Genomic DNA, 21,024 nt, shown 5'->3' with positions numbered 1-21,024 from the left:
GAGGGGAAGGGATTCTTATCCCTGACGCACGTGGCCCCTGCTGCCGTGTTGTTCCCCTGTTGGCTAGGGTTAGACCACACAAGCTAAACTAATTCCAGTTGGCTAATTTAAAGAGAGTAACGGGGTGAGTGATTTGGTGGGAAAAATGGTTATGGCAGAGCAGGAAATCAGAATGAGTCAGGGTGGAGAATGAGCAGGTAATCGGAATGAATCAGGATGGAATGAGTCAGGGTGGAGCAGGTAATCGAAAAAGATTGCCTTATGAGGAAGTTAAGTTTAAAAGTAGAAGGCAAAGAAATTGAACATACTGACATATTGATTCTTTGAAGAGAAATTTAGAACTCATATCTAACAACTATAAGTAATAAATAAGTGAAATAAAAATTGGATTTTCAGTAGCCAAAAATATTAAATTATTTTGTTACTCTTGTATGTACTTTATTTCTTCAATTTAAGGCAAGTATAATTTCTTCTAACTTCTTTGTTGTCTTAATATTAGAGTAATATAAAAGGTAGTCACTTAATAAATTAATGTGAAATTATTTCTGATATAAAAATAAAGCTATCAGACTGTTCCCTCTTTACTGTCTGTGAGAATTTTAGGGGGAAAAACTGCATACCAAATGGCCTACAAATAAGATGGAGCAATCAGATGTAAAAACTAGTGTACCAGTTGCTTGAACTTTCACTGAACTCTTCTTTGAAAGATGAGGAAGAGTTTTAATTATATACTGAATATAAAAATTATCCTATTCATAATTTGCATACAGCACATTTGCAGTCAGTGGTAATTTATTGATCTTGAAACCACCTTTGCAAAAATAACAATGAGAAAATTGTAACAATAAAAGAAATCTAATCTAACTAACCCCCATCTTGCCTTTAACCTCCCAACTGCCCTTAGTCATTCCTGGGCCTGGGCCATGCCAACTTTAGGAGAAATTTATAGTTTAAATGATAATGGCCCTTCCTCAAAACTAAACCACCTTTGTAAAGCTAATGAAAGACGAGGTCTTGCTGTGTTGCCCAGACTGGTCTCAATCTCCTGGGCTTAAGCGATATGCCCACCTCAGACTCCCAAAGTGCCGGGATGACAGGTGTGAGCCACTGCACCTGGCCTGGATAAGCGAACTTTCTAGGTAACCAAAGATTTATTGCATTCTGAAACTTTACTAATTGAATGATTCTTTTCCTCAAATATACCGTATAGTTTTTTATCCTTGTATGAAATATATTGAATATGAATTAACTATGTACTTGAAGGTTAAATTTTATAATTATAGTAGTAAATTTTGGGAGGTGTCTGTGTTCTAGGCACTATTATAAGTGCTTTACGTGTATTAAAATTAATTTATTATTCATAACAGTCCTCTCAAGATGGATACTTTTATATTCCCATCATACAGTTGAGCAAACTAGGGTACAGAGAGATTGAGTAACCTGCTCAAGAATACATGGCTAATAATGAAATGTTAGTAATATTTTAAAAGCTCTATTTATGCATCATTAATAGAGCCATAGCCTTCTCCTTATCAATTTGTATCTTAAAAAGAAATCTCACTGACACTTTTTTAATGGGGTGTGAAGAAAAAAATTGCTTTACTGTTTTAACTATCCTCATCTCTCTCAAAACCAACGACTGATCTGCTTTCTATCACTGCCAGTTACTTTGTGTTTTCTGGTTTTATATAAATTAAGTCATACAATATATACTTATTTTTTCTAGTTTCTCTCAGCATATTTTGAGATTCATCCATTTTGTTGTGAATCAGTAATTCATTGTGAGTATTAGTTTATTTTACGGATTTCTCACAGTTGGTTTATCCATTCATCTGTTGATGGACAGTTTGAGTTGTTTCCAGTTTGGGGCTGTAACAAACAAAACTACATGAACATTGATGTACAGGTCTTTGTACGGATGCATATTTCCTTTTCTCTTGGGTAAATATCCATGCGTGGAACAGCTACATTATAAGGTAGAAGTATATTTGACTTTTAAAGGAAATGCCAAACTTTTTTCTGAAGTAGTTATACCATTTTACATTCCTACCAGCAGTGTATGAGAGTTTCTATTTTCCTCTATCTTTGCCAACATGTGATAGGGTATGCCTTTTTAATTTTAGCCATTCTGGTAGTGGTGTAGTGGTATCCCATTATAGTTTTAACTTGCATTTTTCTAATAACTAATGATGTTGAACATTTTTCTCATTTGTTTATTTGTTATTTGTGTGTCTTATTTGGTGAAATGTGTGTTCAAATCTTTTGCCCATTTTTTTAGATGGGTTCCTTGATTTTTTATTGTTGAGTAAGTTCATCTTTTACATCTTGATATCTGTTCCAGTATAATTAATTGAAAAGGTTATCCCTTCTACACAGCATATCTTTTGCACCTTTGTCAAAAATCAGTTGTGTATATATGTGTGGGTTTATTCCCATATTCTTTATTCTGTTCCATGATCTATTTGTATATATTTAACATCATTTTGATTACTCTAGATATATAATAATTTTTGAAATCACACAGTGTTAGATCTCCAACTTTGTTCATTTTCAAAGTTGCTTTTGCTATTGTAGGCCTTTGTATTTCCATATTAATTTTATGTTCATCTCATCAATTTATACAGAAATGTCTGCTGGGAGTTTGTTTGGGATTACATTGAATCTTTGGATCCATTTGGGGAGAGTTGCTATCTTAGCAATATAAACAAGATATATTTCTCCGTTTAAGTATTTTTACTTTCAGCAATGTTTTGTAGTTATCAGTGTACAGGTATTTCATCCCTTTTGCCGGATTTATCCCTAAGTATTTCACAACTTTAATGTTACTGATTTTTTTTTCATTTTCTAATTGTTCTTATTAGTATATAAAAATGCAGTTGATTTTTCTATATTCGTCTTGTGTCCAGCAGTCATACTAAACTCACTTATTGTAGTCAATTCCATTGGGATTCCTATGGAAATGACCATATAAAAAACAGTTTTACTTTTTCTCCCCAATTTATATACCTTTTCTTTCTCTTGTCTGAATTTACTGATTAGACAGTGTTGAATATGATGAAGGCATTCAGTCTTTCATCATCAAGAATGATGTTCTAAATATTTCATAAATCTCTTTCATCAAGTTATGGAAGTTTCCCATTTCTTCCTAATTTACTGAGAATTTTTAATCAGGAATGGGTGTTGAATTTTGTCTAATGCTTTTAATGCAATGTATTGAGACTGTCATGGTTTTCCTTTTTTAATTTGTTAATAAGGTAAATTACATTTGTTGAACTTCGTTAAACCAACCCTGCATTCTTGGATAAACCCCATTTGATTGTGATGTATTTTTTTAATAATGTTGAACTTAATTTGCTATAATTTTGTTTAGAATATGTTAATGAGGGATCTTGGCCTGTAGTTATAATGTCTTTGTCTGGTTTTGTTGTGAGGGTAATGCTGACCTCATAAAATGAGATAGGAAGTGGTTCCTTCTCTTCGGTTTTCTGGAAAAGTTTGTATTGAACTGATATTATTTGTTTCTTAAAGAGTTGGTAGAATTTACCAGTGATGCTATCTCAGCCTAGAGTTTTCTTTGTGGAAAGGATTTGAATTGGAATTATAATTTCTTTAACAGACATTGGCTATTCTTTTCAGTGAACTTTGGTGGTTTGTGTTTATCAAGGAATTTGTCCATATCATCCAAGTTGTTAAAATTATTGTCATATTAATAATGTGACCTCATTTTTCTTTTAATACCTCTAGAATTTGTAGTGATGTCACCTCTTTGATTTCTGTTAGTAGTTCTTTTTTGCCTGATTGGTATGACCAGAAGTATGTCAGTTTTAGTGATCTTCTAAAACAATAACAAAAGAACCCCAGATTTTTATTCATTGATTTAATTTTTCTGTTTTCTATTTGATTGATTACCATTCTGAGCTCTGTTATTTGCTTGCTCCCACACCCCCCACTACTTGCTTTGGATGTCATTTACTCTAGTGTAATTTGTTTCTAGTTTAAGCTTGTCATTGATTTGAGATTTTCCTTTTTTTCTAATATAAGTATTTTAAGGCTGTAAATTTCCTCTTTAGTGTTGCTTTAGCAGCATCCCACAAATTTTGGTATGATGTGTTTTTTAAATTTCCTTTTTTCTCCTTTGATTCATGGGTTATTTAGAAGTATGCAGTTTAGCTTCAAAATATTTGTGGGCTTTCCATAATTTTTTTTTATTTGTTTCTAGTTTTGTTCTGTTGAGATCAGGAAACATATATTATACACATTTTATTTTTATACATGGTATAAACCCCAGCATATACTGCTATTATTCTTGTTTTAAAGCCTATTATCTTTTAAAGAAATTTAAGTGAAGCAAATGAAATTTGAATTTAATTATTTTTCTCTGACTCCTACCCCTGTCATTTGGGGACTCTGTTTATATGTATATTGGGCTACATTAAATTGTCACTCAGTTCACTGATTCTGTTTCTGTTTTATTTTGGGGGTTTTTTGGTGTGTGTTTCATTACGGATAATTTTTGTTGCTGTGCTTTTATGATCAATGTCTAACCTGTCATTCATCCAGCCAATGCCTTTTTCATCTCAGATATTTTATTATTTCTGTTTCTAGAGTTTTGTTTGGGTTTTCTATATTGTCTAACCTTTGGAACATATGGAGTATAGTTCATATATGGAACATATGAAATATAGCAGAAGGTTTTAATGTCCTTCTGTGCTAATTTTAACATCTGATTGAGTTATGCATTGTTTTGATTGGTTGATTTTTCATTATGTCTCATGTTTGTCTTACTCTTCCTGGACTCTTCATTTTCTTCTCAACTCTGGAAGTCTGCCAGACTTTGTCTTAGTGCCCCTTCTAAGTGTGCTGACCCAGAAATTCTCACAAGGCAGTAAACTGGGTAAGAGTAGTAGGGTTCACTTCAGTTGTTTCTCATCTCTCAAGGATGACTGGCCTTCATTGCTTGATGCCAATGTTTTGAAAACTATTTCATATATTTTGTCTGCTTTTTTGTTGTTGTTATTGTTGTTGTTCTTGTTTCAGATGGGATTATAAATCAGCTTCAGCTTATTCCTTCTTAGTTGGTAGGAGAAGTCTGGCCTTTTTAAAAAACAAATTAGTACTCTGGTATAAAATAGTGTGTGGTTGTATTAGGAATAATTTTGATGAGTATTCACGTCAAAAGCTCCTCATTGCGTATATTTGAGAGTGATTTATAGCTTTCAGCATTTCCATTTAAATATATTCATATCTATGTATGTATAAAGTCTAGAAGATTATACCAAAAATGTTTATTAGCTTGGAGGTGGTATGATATGGGGTCACTGATTTTAGGTATTTTTAAATTTTGAACATGTACAATAAATTGAAAACAGAAAATATCATTTGCAGGCCAGCATGAAGAATTTAAAGTGCTAGCCTCTTATTTCAGAGTTATTTGAAGCCTCACATGACAATATGTTGGGATAAAAGATACATCTTTAAATCATCAAATTCTTATCTCTTAAATTAATATGGTAATCTTCCTGATGCATCATTCAGGTTATTGGAGCCAGATGCATATGTCTGTCCTTTCTTGCATAATTTAAAAAGTATATCCTAACGGAGAAATGCATTATGGTTTGAATTCTGGAGTATCTGGTGAATGCATATGTGACAGAATAATTGGATAATTATAGAGGAAGGTATTGGAATTGCTGCTTCCAGGTAAAGCATTAATTAAACATACTACATCATTTGCCTCATGACAGTAGGATTTCAGTTCTTACTGTTTACAGGGAATTATAATTTATGGCACATGCCATACATCAATCACAATTTTTTAAATATATTTAATTTTGGGAAAGAGGGCAAAACCTGGCAAGTGCCCAAAACAAAACACAAACATGCAATAATAATAACATCAACTATCACTACCTCCGGATTTTACATTCTTCTTTCTAAAATGTAGAATTAGCTGAGGTAGTTTGTATGGTTTTTCAAACCTACCATTATTAGATTTACAGGTGAAAAATTATACATTAAAATTTAATATCCATACCTGACTGAATTTCTGATGCATTTGTTAATGTCCTTTTAAATTCTTGTTTCTGGTTATTTCATTCTAAGTATATTTATAGAGACAAATCTGTTTTATCCTCTATTTAAGTAGTGATGTTCTTGTATTTTTTTTTCCTTTATCCATGTGTATCTATGATAACCTTTATCCCTGTAGATCTATGACCCTAATTCATGGATATACAAAAGAAAGGGATAAGAAGACTTGTCATTTAAATTGCCTACAGAAATTGTTTGACCCTTGTGATTAAAACTACATAATCCAGTAGTAGCGTGCCTTGGAGAAAGAAAAAAATATATAGATAGATAGATAGATAGCCAGCCTTGGAGAAAGAAAAAATAGATAGATAGATAGATAGATAGATAGATAGATAGATAGATAGATAGATAGATAGATAGATTGATTTAAAATATGATAACAGGTAAAAGAACTCCAAATTACTTAGAAACATTCGTTTTGGTGTATTTGTGTGTGTGTGTACATGTTTAAAGAAGGTATTAGGATTGTTGCCTACAGATTAAGCAATAGTTATATGCTTTATTTGCATTATTTTGGGGATGCGAAGAGAAGGCCCACTGTAACACTGCATAATGACAGATTTAGTATAACAACATTAAGATGCTACATTTTGGCCAGGTGCAATGGCTCATGGCTATAATCCTAGTACTTTAGGAGGCTGAATTAGGAAGATTGCTTGAGCCCAGTAGTTCAAGACCAACCTGAACAACATAGCAAGACCTCATCTCTAAAAATAATTTAAAAAATGAGCCAAGCTTGGTGGTGCACGTCTGTAGCCCCAGCTACGCAGAAGGCTGAGGCAGCAGAATCACTTGAGTCCGAAAGGTTGAGACTGCAGTGAGCCAAAATTGCACTTCACTTCAGCCTGGGCAATATAGACCCTGTCTCTGAAAAACAACAACAACAAAAATAAAGCTACTTTTAAAGGATAATCCATTTACTATCAAACACTTTTTAAATTGTTCAAAGGCTGGACTGTTTATAAAATGTCAAGAATAAATGTCTTAGAGATCTGGAAGTATATGGCATTTACTATTCCTACAAAGCCTTAGATATTTAGTAAAGAAGATTGATATATAGAATACCAAAATAGTAAATTGAGCCATTATTTGTCATTTCAGCTAGTGCACTGTGTTTATAAAATTTCTAAATGCTGGTACAAAATGATGTATATTCTCCCTGACATTGTAGTCTTCTAAGCACTTGTTAAGATGCTGAGTATATTATTAACATTTGTTACTCTGAAATGTTGAACTTTTGGCCCTGAGTAACTAATATTTCAGACAGCATTTTTAGGTTAATGTTATCCATCTTAAGCACTAGATCATATTATTTTACTTTTCTAGCTCATATAAGGTAATAGTAAAGTTTAAACATTTTGAATAGTCATTAACGTGTTTAGGGGCAGTATGTGTGAAACTTTTGTTATGATTTGATTTGAAGCCATTTTCCTTTTGCTTCCATATTCTCCATATTGCAAGAACATAAAATTGCACATAAAGAATTAGAAAGATGATCTTATCTGAAGAATTTTCACCTTTTTTGTTTTGTATCTTAACGGTGTTGAAACTGTAGTTTCAAATACATGATAAAATAGTAAAGTTAATAGTCAAAAAGAAAGCAAACCACTTGGCTTTGCTGAAGAAACTAAAGTATTTTCTTGGTCATTCCTTTGAAAAACAGGAAGCCAGAATTAGAAAAATTTGAAACCTTGGATAATTTCTTTGGTTTTCTTTGGTTCTACTTGGAGTACATGCCCACTTCCCTCTAAAATGATAGGAATTCAGTATTACTGTAAAGTAGTTTGGGCAAAACGCTGCCACTTCACTCTGTTATGCCTAAAAATGTTTGGCTAGAAACAGCTAATATTTTATACTTACGGAAATGTAAAAGGGTTGTTTGAACTTCACAAATGTATGTCATGACACAGATGTATGTCATGATCATGTAACAGTACTGTTTTTAATACAATTTTTTTTTTTTTGAGACGGAGTCTTGCTCTGTGGCCCAGGCTGGAGTGCAGTGGTGCGATCTTGGCTCGCTGCAAGCTCCGCCTTCCAGGTTCACGGCATTCTCCTGCCTCAGCCTCCCAAGTAGCTGGGACTACAGGCGCCTGCCACCACGCCCGGCCAATTTTTTTTTGTGTTGTTTTAGTAGAGACAGGGTTTCACCATGTTCGCCACGATGGTCTCAATCTCCTGACCTCGTGATCCGCACTCCTCGGCCTCCCAAAGTGCTAGGATTACAGGCGTAAGCCACTGCGCCCAGCCTACAATTTGTTTTTAAAAAATATTTTGTTAACTTAGAAAAATGAACTAGCTGATATTCAAATTTTGGAAATTAAAAGTTTGCTCTGTTTTTGTCTGTATCTTGGGCTATATTTTGTAGTAAATCAGAGACCAAAAGATTGATTTTGAAATATATAAATATGCTGTTCTGAAGTTAATGCTGTGTAAACTTTGAGTAAGCATTTTCTCTTAAAGGTGTAATAAAGCCATAAGTGGCATTGTTGCTTTATAAACTTAGAATAATAATTTGCCATATTAGTGCAGAGTTCAAAAAGTACTATATATTTTGCAAAATAATGACTTACTCATTATTGAATAATACACTTATTTGAGAGTATTCGTGTCTAGAATATTTTATGAAGTACTGATTTCACTGACATATTTTGAAATATTTTCAAATCTGTAAAAACCCTTTTTTTCAACATGGGTTATATTAAACAAGTGACTTTTATTTGCATAATTAGGCTATAATTCTCCAAGGGAGGGTACTGGAGAGTAAAATTTTTTTCAAAGTAAGAATTTATAAAATTAAAATTCAGGGTTACAGTTATAGCCTTACTCTTTAATTCATGATTAATAAAATTTCTCTTTCAGACGGCAAATGGATACATCTTGTTTTTTCATATTACATCTACAAGAGGGGACAAGTACCTTTATGAACCAGTGTATCCCAAGTAAGTTTGTTGCCTTTCATTCTTTTAATATGTGATTCACATGCTTTGTGTTCAGAAAAACATTACAGTTTTGAGTTGTCTGTAGTGATTAGAATAAAACTAACCCAGCATTTCCCAAATAGTGTTTCAAAAATTACCAGGTCTTTGAACTGTCATGTCTTGAATGAAGAATTCTTTAAGTCTGGGAATCTTGATGATAAACTATATCAAGACTATTTTATTGGGCATTCGGAATTACTGTTAATATACTTCAGGTCTAGCATTTCTCAGTCCTTATTAGGGAAGAGCTATGAGATGGTGAGAGGAAGAGTTGAAATGTTGGTAAGTTACAAGTACTTTTGCGTCTGCTTTTGTATATGCATAGAAAAAAGAACCCCAGACAGTTATTACCTCTTGGTTTAAATTTGGGAAAAACATGGACTTTTGCCCTTTACACTGTGTAGTTATGTATGTTTTTAATTTTTTTCCTTATAGCAGGCCTTAATTGTTGAAATAAAAGAACATAAAATTGTAAAGCATTCCATCTTTAAAAAAAAAAAATCAATCCATAAAGCCAGATAAAAATATAAGAGCATTTATCACATTTCTAGATGGTGGAAGACATCCAAAGTTTCATAGGTATGTAAGAAATTAAAGAGAAAGACAGATTTTATTGTGTGAAAAGTTTAAATTTTTGAATATTAACAGAAAAAAAAAAACATTAATAGCAAGTAACTTGGGAAAAATATTTGTGGTTAATAGGGCCAAGTCTTACTACTTTTATATAAAATAGATATATAGCTTGCCAATAAGCACACAGAGATTCCAGTAGATAAATAGGGAAAAGTAGTCTCATAAAAGGAAATACTGTAACTAACAAACTCAAGAGAAAGTATTTAGACCCAGTAGTAACCCAAATAAAATAAACATTAAATATAACCATTTTTTCAACCCACACATTTTAATATATTAAAATAGTTTTTAAAAATTGTTACTCACTGCTATCTGAGGTATAATAAAAGTTGTGTTGCACACTTCTGATACACCAAGGTGTGATAATAGGGAGTTGATTAACAAGTTAACTGTGGTACATCCTTCTCTTACAGTGATATGTAGTCATTATGTCTCAGAAAACTTTATAAACTTAAGAACCTGACCATATTATAATGCCAAGTGAAGAAACAAGTCATACAAAATTATATATGTAATATGACCACAACTATATAAAACAAAACAACGAAAGTCATCTAAAGACAAAATCTAGAGCAATACAATACAAATATTTATAGTAATTGCTCCTGAATGTAGAACTGTAGTGATTCTTCTGCTTTTCAACTCTTAAATTTTCAACTAGTTAGATTTTCTTGATGGTATAGCCACTTGTTTTTGTAACAAATATAGTGCTAACTGAGGTATTCAGTTTTGGAAATCTTTAAAGTACAGACATTTTTTTGATAATGAGATTCAATTTAATTTGGTTATTTTTCAATAAAAATAGTGCAAAGAGTTTTGACACATAAATATAGTGCAAAATGATAGGAACATTGTGATGTAGTTAGACATTTTAAATTCAGTTTTATGGGTAAAACTGAAAATAAATGAATTTTTTTCATTCTAAGTGATAATTTTGTGATTATTTTGAAGAACTGTTGTAATCAATGACTAAAATTAGATTTACTTGTGCATTTTGAACTATTATATTTGTTTTATTGCTTAATTTAGACATGTTCCTATAAATAAAAAGCAATAATCAGAAACAACAATTTAACTTCATTAATTTATGTTCCTGTGGGCATGGTAGAGAAATAACTTCTCATGAAACAGTGAAAATTCTATTTTCTTTATTTCAGTTCACTAATAGAATTACATGTTTATAGTGTTTTGGAATGGTATTTTGAGACCCACATTTTGTGTTCCAGAAAAGTTTTAAGAATCAGTTTGTTTCTTTTCTGATTCTGTAACTGCAAGAGACACCAGTTAACTAAGTAGTCCTGACAATGCATGAACTTTGCTGTGTTTGACTCTGTGTGTTAAGGCAGAGAACTAAATAAAAAACATACTCTCTTTCTTAATTTGGGCATTCTTTTCCTAAATTGAAAGTTTTAGGTTTCAATGACTGGCCTCAATAAAATGTGCATTGCTTTAGAGCAGCTTGAATGATCGTTAAAGATACAGGCTTTGGTGTCAGATAGACCTGGAATTAAATGTTTGCTGTGCCACTTTTCAGCTATATGATTTCTTTCAAGTTATTTAATACCACCAAAATCTTTCCTCATCTGTAGAGTAGGATAACAGTAGTAATCATCTCATAAGATCATTCATATTTAATGCTTATGTAAGCACCTAGCTTATGGGATAATTAATAAAGGACAACTGTTATTATCAGTAATTTTTTTAACCAAGTATTTACTTCATTTCTAAGCTTTTAAGTAATTTTTAAAAAATATATATATATATTTCTACTTGATATTTTACTTCTTTGCCAGAGTCTCAATTCTAGTAACTGCTACCTAAAATCTCTTATATGAAAATAGTTCTGCAGATTGAAGTCAGCCTGTTGTGTATTTGTGTGCTAGACTATTCTAGTTATGTTACTTTGGTCTAGTAAGTTTCTTGGTTTTTCTGCAGAACTCATTTGTACAATGGGAATAAAAATAACTTCTTTAATTGTTAAGAGGATTATGTGAATTCATATTCTTAAAACCTGAAAAATAGTGGTTATATAAGGTTTTGAGAAAAGTAAAGTTTGGTTTTGACAGTGGTATCTTCATTGTCATCTGTGCCGTTATAAACCCTTGTGTAGTTCGAGACACTATTCTAAGCACTTTTTAATACTTATTTAATCTCCGTGGCAACCCTGTGAGGTAGTTAGGTATAACTATTATACAAATTGCTGCACAGAGAGGCAAAGTAACTCACCCATAGTTACACACTAATAAGTTGCACAGCCAGGATTCAGACATAAGTGTTGCAGCTCTAAAGTCTGTGCTATTTAGTAATATACTGTCTCAACCCTGTTTATGCTCCATCCAGCTACTACTTTGGGGTTTATCTAGGAGTAGAGAATGGAAAAATAAAGGAGAAATGATCTGGAGTGGTTTCTAATAGTCCTGAAGAATAGAGGCAGTGTAATTACTGAGGCCAGTGGTTAATTGTCCTCTTCTCACTTACTGACAGAAATTCTATTGTCTCTTGTTTCTCTTCTCTAAATCTTATGAATTTATCACATGAGTTTTTCTAGAGTATCTTAACTTCCCTGTATTATGTGACAGCATCTTAGCCTCAGACTGCATATCCTTTTCCACAATGCTCCATCTGAGGACACAGGTCAGATGCGTCATGATCTTTCCTAGTTTCCACCTCGTGTTGTTTCTAGCATCCTTCCTATAGCTGTTGGGAGTCAGTCTTCAACAATGGTGGCAGTCTTATTAAGTGACTCTGTACCTCAAAGATCATTTATTCTTTGATGAATGAATTTTCCATTTTAGAAATCTTAGATTCCATTGTATATTACAGTATCTCTTCATATTAGTTACACAGACCAGTGGGCCAGACTAGTTGAAGGTTGTCTGGACATTTTATTTTATGGCTTGGAAATTTTAGTGAAATTAATGAAGGAAACTTCCAGGGATAATTCAGAAATAATTTGTGTTTAGCTTTAAAATGTGTTCATATGCTTATGTTTAAATAGAAATTTAGTAGCTCTTTAAATTGCACATCATATTTAATTTCAGCATAATGAAAATAATTTAAACAAATATGTTATCATAATGTATACTCTGTTGAGAGCAGATTTCCCCCCCACTTCTTCCTGTCTTTTCACTGCTACTACTACCCTCTTTTTTGTTAGAGACTAGCATTATTGAGGCTGAGTTTCTTAAAAAAAAAAAAAAAAGTTTCTGTACTAAAATTCAGTACATTTAATTATTACATAGTAAAGATACTGATCTTTTTCACTGAAGAAAACAAAATCACTTCCAAAATATAATCAAATCTCCTTCTCCTCTTCCCCCTCCACCCTCCCAACATAATTTCATCTGATGGTGATACTTCTTACCAGCTCATTACTAATGAATTAGTGCCAGCTGGAAAGGAAAAAGAGAAAAGCTACTTGAGGTTAGCAATTTTTAACTTCAACACAACTTGCCCCTTCTAAAATCCAGCTTCTTTGCAGAAGAAACCTACAGTAAGGGACAGAGGCATCTAAATCATACCAAATTTAGAGGTGACAAGAGATCTGAATTAGTTACAGACTCATGAAAGTTTCCCTCAACACATGTTTATTTCTTTTTGCTAATATGTTCTGAGTGTTCATTTTCTAGAGAGGAACTTTAGCCACTTTTTCCCTGTATTTCTAATAATAAACCTTGTTCTACATTCAGTTTATAAACTTGACGAAGTATGCTAGTGATCTTAATGTTTTTTGTTCTGCTTGAGCCTCTGAAAACACCCCATGTATAGTTTGATTTCAGTGTGTTTTTATTCTGTAAATGTACATGGGTGACCTTTCACTATTGAACTTTGCATATTACATGTATCCATTACTTCACATTATAGTTGCATGAGCACTTATTAATAGGATTGGTAACAGAGTTATTACATAAGTTCTGGATAGTGAAAACTACTCCCTTATTGGCCACACTTCCAAGGATGGCACCTGAGTCCAAAGAATGATAGGACTGGTAAAAAAAATCTGCCCAATTCAGAGAGCCCTGCACATTGTTTCTGTCAGACTGGAGGCTGTCTCAATGTGTGATAATGTAAATGATAAGCAGTTTTTGTTTTTTGGTGTTTTGTTTTGGTTTGGTTCTTTAAAAGAGTCTGGTGAAAGGGTACTACGTCTTTCAAAAAACGCTTCTGAAAATTATTTTCATCCATGTGTCTATCCATTTAAAAAGTATTGAATTTTGTCCGGCTCTACGCATTATTGTAGATACTAGAGATCTAACAGTGGAAAAAAAACAACAAAACAAAAAGCCCTGCTGATAGAGCTTGTTATTCTTCTAGTAGAGAGTGATAAGTGAAATACATTATGAGTTAGGAGATTTTTCTCCACTCTATGGAGAAAAATAAAGTGGGGTAAGGGAATAGAGTGGGACATGACTTAAAATAGCAGTCGGTGTCTTCACTGAGAAGATGACATATAAAAGGATCTCAAAGATGATGAGGTAACAAAATATACATCCAGAGGAAGACCATTCTGGATTGGTGAGATTTAGCAGATATGAAAATTCGTAAGAAGATACTGTGAATAAATTTTAGGTCCTATAATAATTTATAGTTAGTAAGAAATGATGAATTTTTTATTAGCTGTAAAAATGAAAACGCAGTCTGATTTTTAGGTAACTGAATCGTGGGAAAGTCAAGAGCCCTTTTTTTTTCTTCCAGTAAATGGCACCACCATGTATTTGAGTTTATTCACTCTTCCTGCCCACTAACATCAATAGCCAGTCTCTATCTAGTCCAGTATATTCTACCTTGTGTGTCATTTCTTTTCCCTCCTCGCAATTCCCAATGACAGTAGTTTGGTTTAGGTCTTGTCACTTTTCTCCTGGATTATTATTATATCATTTTTTTTGAGACACAGTCTCGCTCTGTCTCCTGAGCTGGAGTGCAGTGGTGTGATCTTGGCTCCCTGTAACCTCCACCTTCCGGGTTCAAGCCATTCTCACATCTCAATCCTGAATAGCTGGGTCTACAGGCATACACCATCGTGCCTAGCTAATTTTTATATTTTTACTAGAGACGGGGTTTCATCATGTTGGCCAGGATGGTCTTGAACTCCTGACCTCAAAGGATCTGCCTGCCTCGGCCTCCCAAACTGCTGGGATTACAGGCGTGAGCCACTGCACCAGGCCTATTATGTCTTCTTAATCTCAAATTCATGTCTAAGCCTCACTCACCCCCTACCAAGCCAAACATGCTATTGCTTTGCTAAACTTTATTACAGTTACCGTCATCTTTTGTATAGTTGTATGAGGTAGAAAACCTTGAATTCTTTATTTCTTCTTCTGGATTGTTTCTTCATTTTCTGTATTTGTTCAATCATCAAATTTTATTGATTGATTACAGTTTTCCATTGCCTCTGGAATTCATTTAACTCTATTTTACTCTCATTGGTCTTTTTAGGGGCCCTCATGTCCTCCTCCTTGTCTATTAAAAAAGCCTATTCCCTAACTCATTTCTCTTCCCCTAGTCTCTTTCGCCTACATAATGAAGTTTATCATTTGCATTGATAACATTTTTTTTTTCCCCAAAACAAAGTCCAAGCCCTCTGGCCTGGCATTTAGAACCTACTTTCTCCATATCTTGAACACATCGAACCCACAATTCCTATTTAATGCCTTGGTTCCTTTGTTATTTGCTGTATTCAGTGTGACTCCCCTGCTATCTTTTTTTATGTAAGAAATTTATCTGACTTGGTTTTCAAGCTCAGGTCAGACATCTGTTGTACTCTATAAACCTTCTGCCCTCAACTCTCCTATATCCTCCCCTGTACCCAATAAATAACTGATCTGGCATGTGCGTTCCCATAGTACGTTTTAAAAATTTACACTAATTCTCGAATACCTTCTTACTTAAAAAAAAAAAAAATCCAACGAGAGATCTATAAAGATAAAAAGTAAAAAAAAGTGAACTTTGCTTTTTTAGATTCTAATCTCATTTCACTCTCCAGTTGTCTTATATCTCTTGAGTAAATAAATACCTAGGAATAGAATTGCTGGGCCATATCACATGTCTAGTAATTTTAGATTGGATGTTAAATATTGTATTACATTATCCATTGTCTGATTTTTGTCCTTTTCCTTTAAAGAATATTGAAGGAAGTTTTGGGTGGCAGTTAAGCTACTTGGAGATCTTACTGATCTTTTGAGGCTTTTTATATGTTTTTTAGGATGGATTTAACTGTTAAGCTAGCTTAGCCCTTCTGAAATCGCCACTGAATGTCCTGGGTCTTTAACAAGGTCTCTCCATTCTGGCTAGTCAACTCGGAAATGTCTCCCAGTCCTATATGAACTGGGTAGCCAAAAGCCCTAGCAGTCATTCTTTGCCTGTATTTATGGAGTGTCACTGTGTATTTGCATAGTATTCAATAAGACTCAGGGGAAACTCCTGCAGGTTTCTAGAACTTTTCTCTGTGTGTCTCCCACATCACTGGTGCTCTACTTCACAAATAGCTGCTTCTGCTTCTCTGAACTTTAATCTTTTTCTCCTAAACTTAACAAGGCTGCCATACTATACTTGGGTTCTCTCTCCCTACATGATGGACAAAATCTTATGAGGTTAGAAGGTGACATCTGCCAGAAAACCTGTTTTCCTTCCCTCATGATATCAGTCCTCTGCTGCCTGCTGTCTCATGTCTGAATATGGTTGGTTGATCTGTTTTGTCCAGTTCTCTTGTTTCTGGGCACTAGCTTAGTACCAGGTACTCTATTAGTGGAATAATAAAATGACCATCTGTGTGTCCATCAGTCAGTCTGAACAATTTTCAGTCTTTTTCCACTGGAGTATATTTAAGCACATCTAAGATACCATTATTTCATTTCATCCAGAAATACTTATTATTGTGAGCATTCCAGTACACAATTTGGTGAATGCAAATGATGAAATATGAGGCCTGGAGTTTTGGGAAAAGAAATCGTTCTGAGCCTTTCCAGAATTACGGTTGGAAAACTAAAGCCTCTTAGTCCCAGAATTTACATAGGACTGCCAGGACTTTCTAGATCAAGCCTTGCACATTTCAGAATCATCTCAAATGGGATTCATCCTCATTTATTGTATGCCTACTATCTGTAAAACACTTGCTATACACTGCTACTGAAGATGCTAATGAATAATTGTTTAAAGTTAATGGCAATATAAAATAACAGATTGCCAGGTGAATATCTTGAAAAGTCATAATAGTATTTCAGGGTAAAGTGATTAGTTGTCAAGGAAAGTTTTGTAAATAAGGAGACTTGAGTTCTATACTTGGGAGAAAAGTCAGGACTTAGGTAAGTTATGTTGTAAGGAAAAACACTGTAATTAATTGCGTTCTTGAAGTTTCTGTTCCCCCACACCCCAAATCTATTAGGTTATTTGCCACATTATTCTTTGCTTTAACTGGCACTTAAAGCATTTGTTATCTCCTGCACAAAAGAATCTGCTCAAATAAATGGCTGTTGAATTTAATTGTGAGTCAGTTTTCTGTATCACCTGATCTAGTCCTCCAAAGCATACTTGACATGCTTTAAAAGCAGTCTTCTTTTCTTTTAAGACTTCTGTGTAGTTTTTATGCTACACTTGTGGGTATTGTGGTTTGATTTTTGTTTTTTACCAATTTGATGAGAAATTACTCCCCCCTCAATGTCCTGGGAAGTTTGACTAGTGGTTGACCCATCCCATAGAAACATTTTATGTTTTTCATGGACCTTTAAGGGCCACTCATTAACGTGAATGCCTTATCATTCATTGGAATAGAAAACTGGGAGGGTTTACTTTTAATTACAAAAGTCAATGTATGTCAAATACATGAATAAAACAAAACTGGCTTAGCCTCATTTTTCCTACTTTCTTATTTTTCTTAGACTTGCTATTACTACCTCAAATAAATATCCAGTTTAGAGATGTGGAAAAAAATATGGCAGTTGGAATCAGGGAGGCCCAGGTTCTAGTTCAGATTCTACTTTTTCCCAAGACTTTGGAAAAGCCACTTTCTAAAGTTGCTTTCTGTGCTGTGTGTCTATAAAATGAGAAAAAATGAGTTATTATTAGATTCTTAATAAGTTGCAACTGGTATTGTTGCCTAGGTTGCCTTTTGAATTATGTAAATATAATCTGCCTCCATTGCATGTTTAAGACAATTTATATGTGTTTAGAAAAGAAGGGAATTCTAGTTCATTAACTGCGAGGTTTTAGAGTGAACTAGAATTTGAAGAATGACAAAACTTTAAGAGGTTGCCAAAAAATACAGGTGTACTTGTTCAAAAGCAAGTCTCAGATTGAGTCATATATCAAATGTAAGCAATAACAGACTTGACTCCTCTGGGGAATTTCGGCAGAGTATTCATTTATACAATACTTGAAAATTCCAAGTATTTACAAAGGTAGCTTATTTAATATAGTGTGAAACTCATTACATCATATCCTTGAATGATGTCATAATATCGATGAGGGAAAAAAATTGATCCCTGGCCAGGGCCACTGTCAATCTGGAATTTTCATATTCTCCCTGTGTCTGTGTAGTACTGTGGTTTCCTCCCACATTCCAAAGATGTACACTTTAGGTGAATCGGTATCTGCATGGCCCCAGTCTGAGTGAGTGTGGGGTGTGTGTGTGAGTGCGCCCTCCAATGGAATGACATCTGGTCCAAGGTGGGCTTCAGTTTTGGCCCCGAGCTGCTGGAATGGGCCCTGGCCACCTGTAATTCTGAACTGGAATTAATGCATAAATGTTTTTATTCATCTTTCTTAAATGTATGTTTAGCTTACATTTATTTCAATGTCTTTTTTTTTTCCAAAAAGTGTTTGTATATTGCATATATAAATAAAATATAAAAGTAACATTTTATAAAACTTTCTAGAGAGACAAATTCCACACAAGTGGTAAGGGCAACCTCGTGTCTCTAGATTTGTTCTGTTTCATAAATTGGATTTTAACGAATCCTATGTAAATCAATTTTTGTAAATAAAGTGTAATGTTGGATTTTTCACATCTTAGATTTTTGCAGTTTTCTCAGATTTACAACACTTTCTGATGTCTGTTCACTCTGATTCTGAAACTAAATTATATTATTGGATTTCATATACAGTATTAAAATAGGTGGCGGTTTACCAAGGTTAAACTTTAAAGCATATTTGAAAGTTGTCTATCTATAAATAAGACAAATCGTCTGCAGAATTAGCTTTATATAGCCAGTGATGTGTAAACCTCTTGGCTTTAAGTACCACAACAACTTAGCAACAACTTAGAATGCATTAAGAAAACTGTCACATGATCTGAAACTGCGTTAAAAAAATTCCTACTTTTTTTTTTCTTTCTTTTACTGGTTTCTTGTCTCTCAGGGTCACAGTTCTCATGGGCTTCCCCCACCCTACCCCACCAAGTTTCCTTTGTTGACATTTCTGTTCTTTCCTTGACAAATTCTGCCATGGCTGATGGGGAGACCACCTGATTAACCAATACGGAACTGGGAATGACTGACAATTCTTAGCTAATTCTATAAATTTTGTTAGTTTGTTTTTCTTAGCCCCAGTTAATCTCAAATAGAAATTTAGAACATTATTGAGGGGATTATAATGGGATTAATCCCTTTTGCCTCTCCCGTAATGTATTCAGCTGTTTCATTTCTTTTTGTTCATATGCGATTTTGTGTTTTCAAAGTAAAAAATCAGAATATTTATTTAGCGTTTACTTTGGCTTAAAAATATTCAATTTATTAAAGCTTCAAAATAATAACTGTAGTTCAAACTTTTAAGTTCCATCTACAAATCTTAAAAATCTATTTGTAAATCTAGCAAATTTCAACACTTTTAGAGGGGAATATTACAAATTAAATTCTCTTATGTGTATTAATGTGTATTTATAAATATGCATTATAAATATATAATAAACTATATATTTTGTTTCTTTTTAAAATACTTGAATTGTCTAAACAAGCTTTGTACCATTTTTAGAGCAGGTATTTCTGCCAAAGCATGATATATGCATTGTATAAACACCTTCATTCTACACAATTGCAAACTAAAAACAAAGCTTGTGGAAAAATCGTTGGAACAGATCACTTAAGACTTCCTATAACTTTGAACTAGAGGAGTCACAAATAATAATCTTAATAAAAGTTAGAAGATACTAAATTTTTTCTTTTCCATGTAGTTTCACAAAGACAACTGCAAGTTATAAATATTTTTTTTTCAAATAAGTTTAATTTCCTACTGCTTCCCTACGCTTCACATTCTTTTCCCCAGTTAGCTTACCTAACTTTTAGTTCAGATTCTTCTCAGAATCATATGGTCAAAGTCTGGTGTTTAATTTCCCTTCATGTTTCTTCTCAAAATTTATCAAAACTACCACTGTGACTTAAATTGGCTGGGTTCTATTTCATTAGTGCAAGTAAACAATAACTTGTTGTACCCCATCTGTGGTATAACATATGGTATAGTTGGCTCTTCTGTTTGAGACCTATAGAAAAGTTCTGAATGTTTTTATTCTTTTCATGAGTGGATGTGTACATAGCATTCCTGATGGAGATATTTATCCTTTTTATGGGCATCTGTATTTAATCCTTGATTTAAATGCAAAATGTAGCTTAGAAATAAATGTTTGGGCTGGGTGAGGTGGCTCATGCCTGTAATCTCAGCACTTTGGGAGGCCCAAGGCGGGTGCATCACTTGAGGTCGGGAGTTCAAGACCAGCCTGGCCAACATGGCAGAACCCCGTCTCTACTGAAATACAAAAATTAGCCAGTGTGGTAATCCCGGCTCCTCAGGAGGCTGAAGCAAACTGCTTGAACCAGGAGGTGGACATTTCATTGTGCCGAAATTGTGCCACTGCACTCCAGCCTGGGTTACAGAGCAAGACTCTATTTTAAAAAAAAAAAAAAGTTCAGTTACATTTTCTCTTGAAAATTCAGGGTATTTTTTGTATCCGTCTTCCTTACCTTGTATAGTTTAACTTAACTTTTGCTCTGTATAATTCGTACCATAACATTGGTATGAATATGGTAGGTAATGCATGTCAAATCTGTTATCTGTTTTTGCAAACAATCTATGCTTTTCGTGAGAAAACCAAGGTAATTAAAATATTGAAGCTGGTTAGTTTCTTAAGCACATGACTGGAATCAAAAGTACACTGAGTATTCACATTTAATACACTCAAAATGTCAGAAAACACAGGCACATACATCCCACTTATACAGGGATCCACATATTAAGCATCATCAATTGTCTGGAATAGCTAAGATTCAGGAAATAAGGCCTCAAAGGGGACACTGAGCAGCCAAAATGGATATATTCATCCCATTGATGAGGTGTT

At 33.6% G+C, this 21,024-nt stretch overlaps 1 protein-coding gene across 6 annotated transcripts in view; it reads left to right on the top strand.

Annotated features, from left to right (window-relative positions):
• Positions 1-21,024, top strand: part of RIC1 (RIC1 homolog, RAB6A GEF complex partner 1) — a 153,682-nt gene that overhangs the window by 62,014 nt on the left and 70,644 nt on the right. For all 6 annotated transcript variants that reach the window (XM_077966120.1, XM_015117722.3, XM_015117724.3 and 3 more), the window contains one exon: positions 8,953-9,032. In XM_077966120.1, coding sequence (XP_077822246.1) covers positions 8,953-9,032 — 80 coding nt within the window. The remainder of the gene's footprint in view (positions 1-8,952; positions 9,033-21,024) is intronic.

This window comes from Macaca mulatta, chromosome 15, assembly GCF_049350105.2.
Source record: "Macaca mulatta isolate MMU2019108-1 chromosome 15, T2T-MMU8v2.0, whole genome shotgun sequence".
NCBI lineage: Eukaryota > Metazoa > Chordata > Mammalia > Primates > Cercopithecidae > Macaca > Macaca mulatta.
Note: the sequence above shows the minus strand (reverse complement) of the source record. Positions and strands in the feature narration are given on the sequence as shown.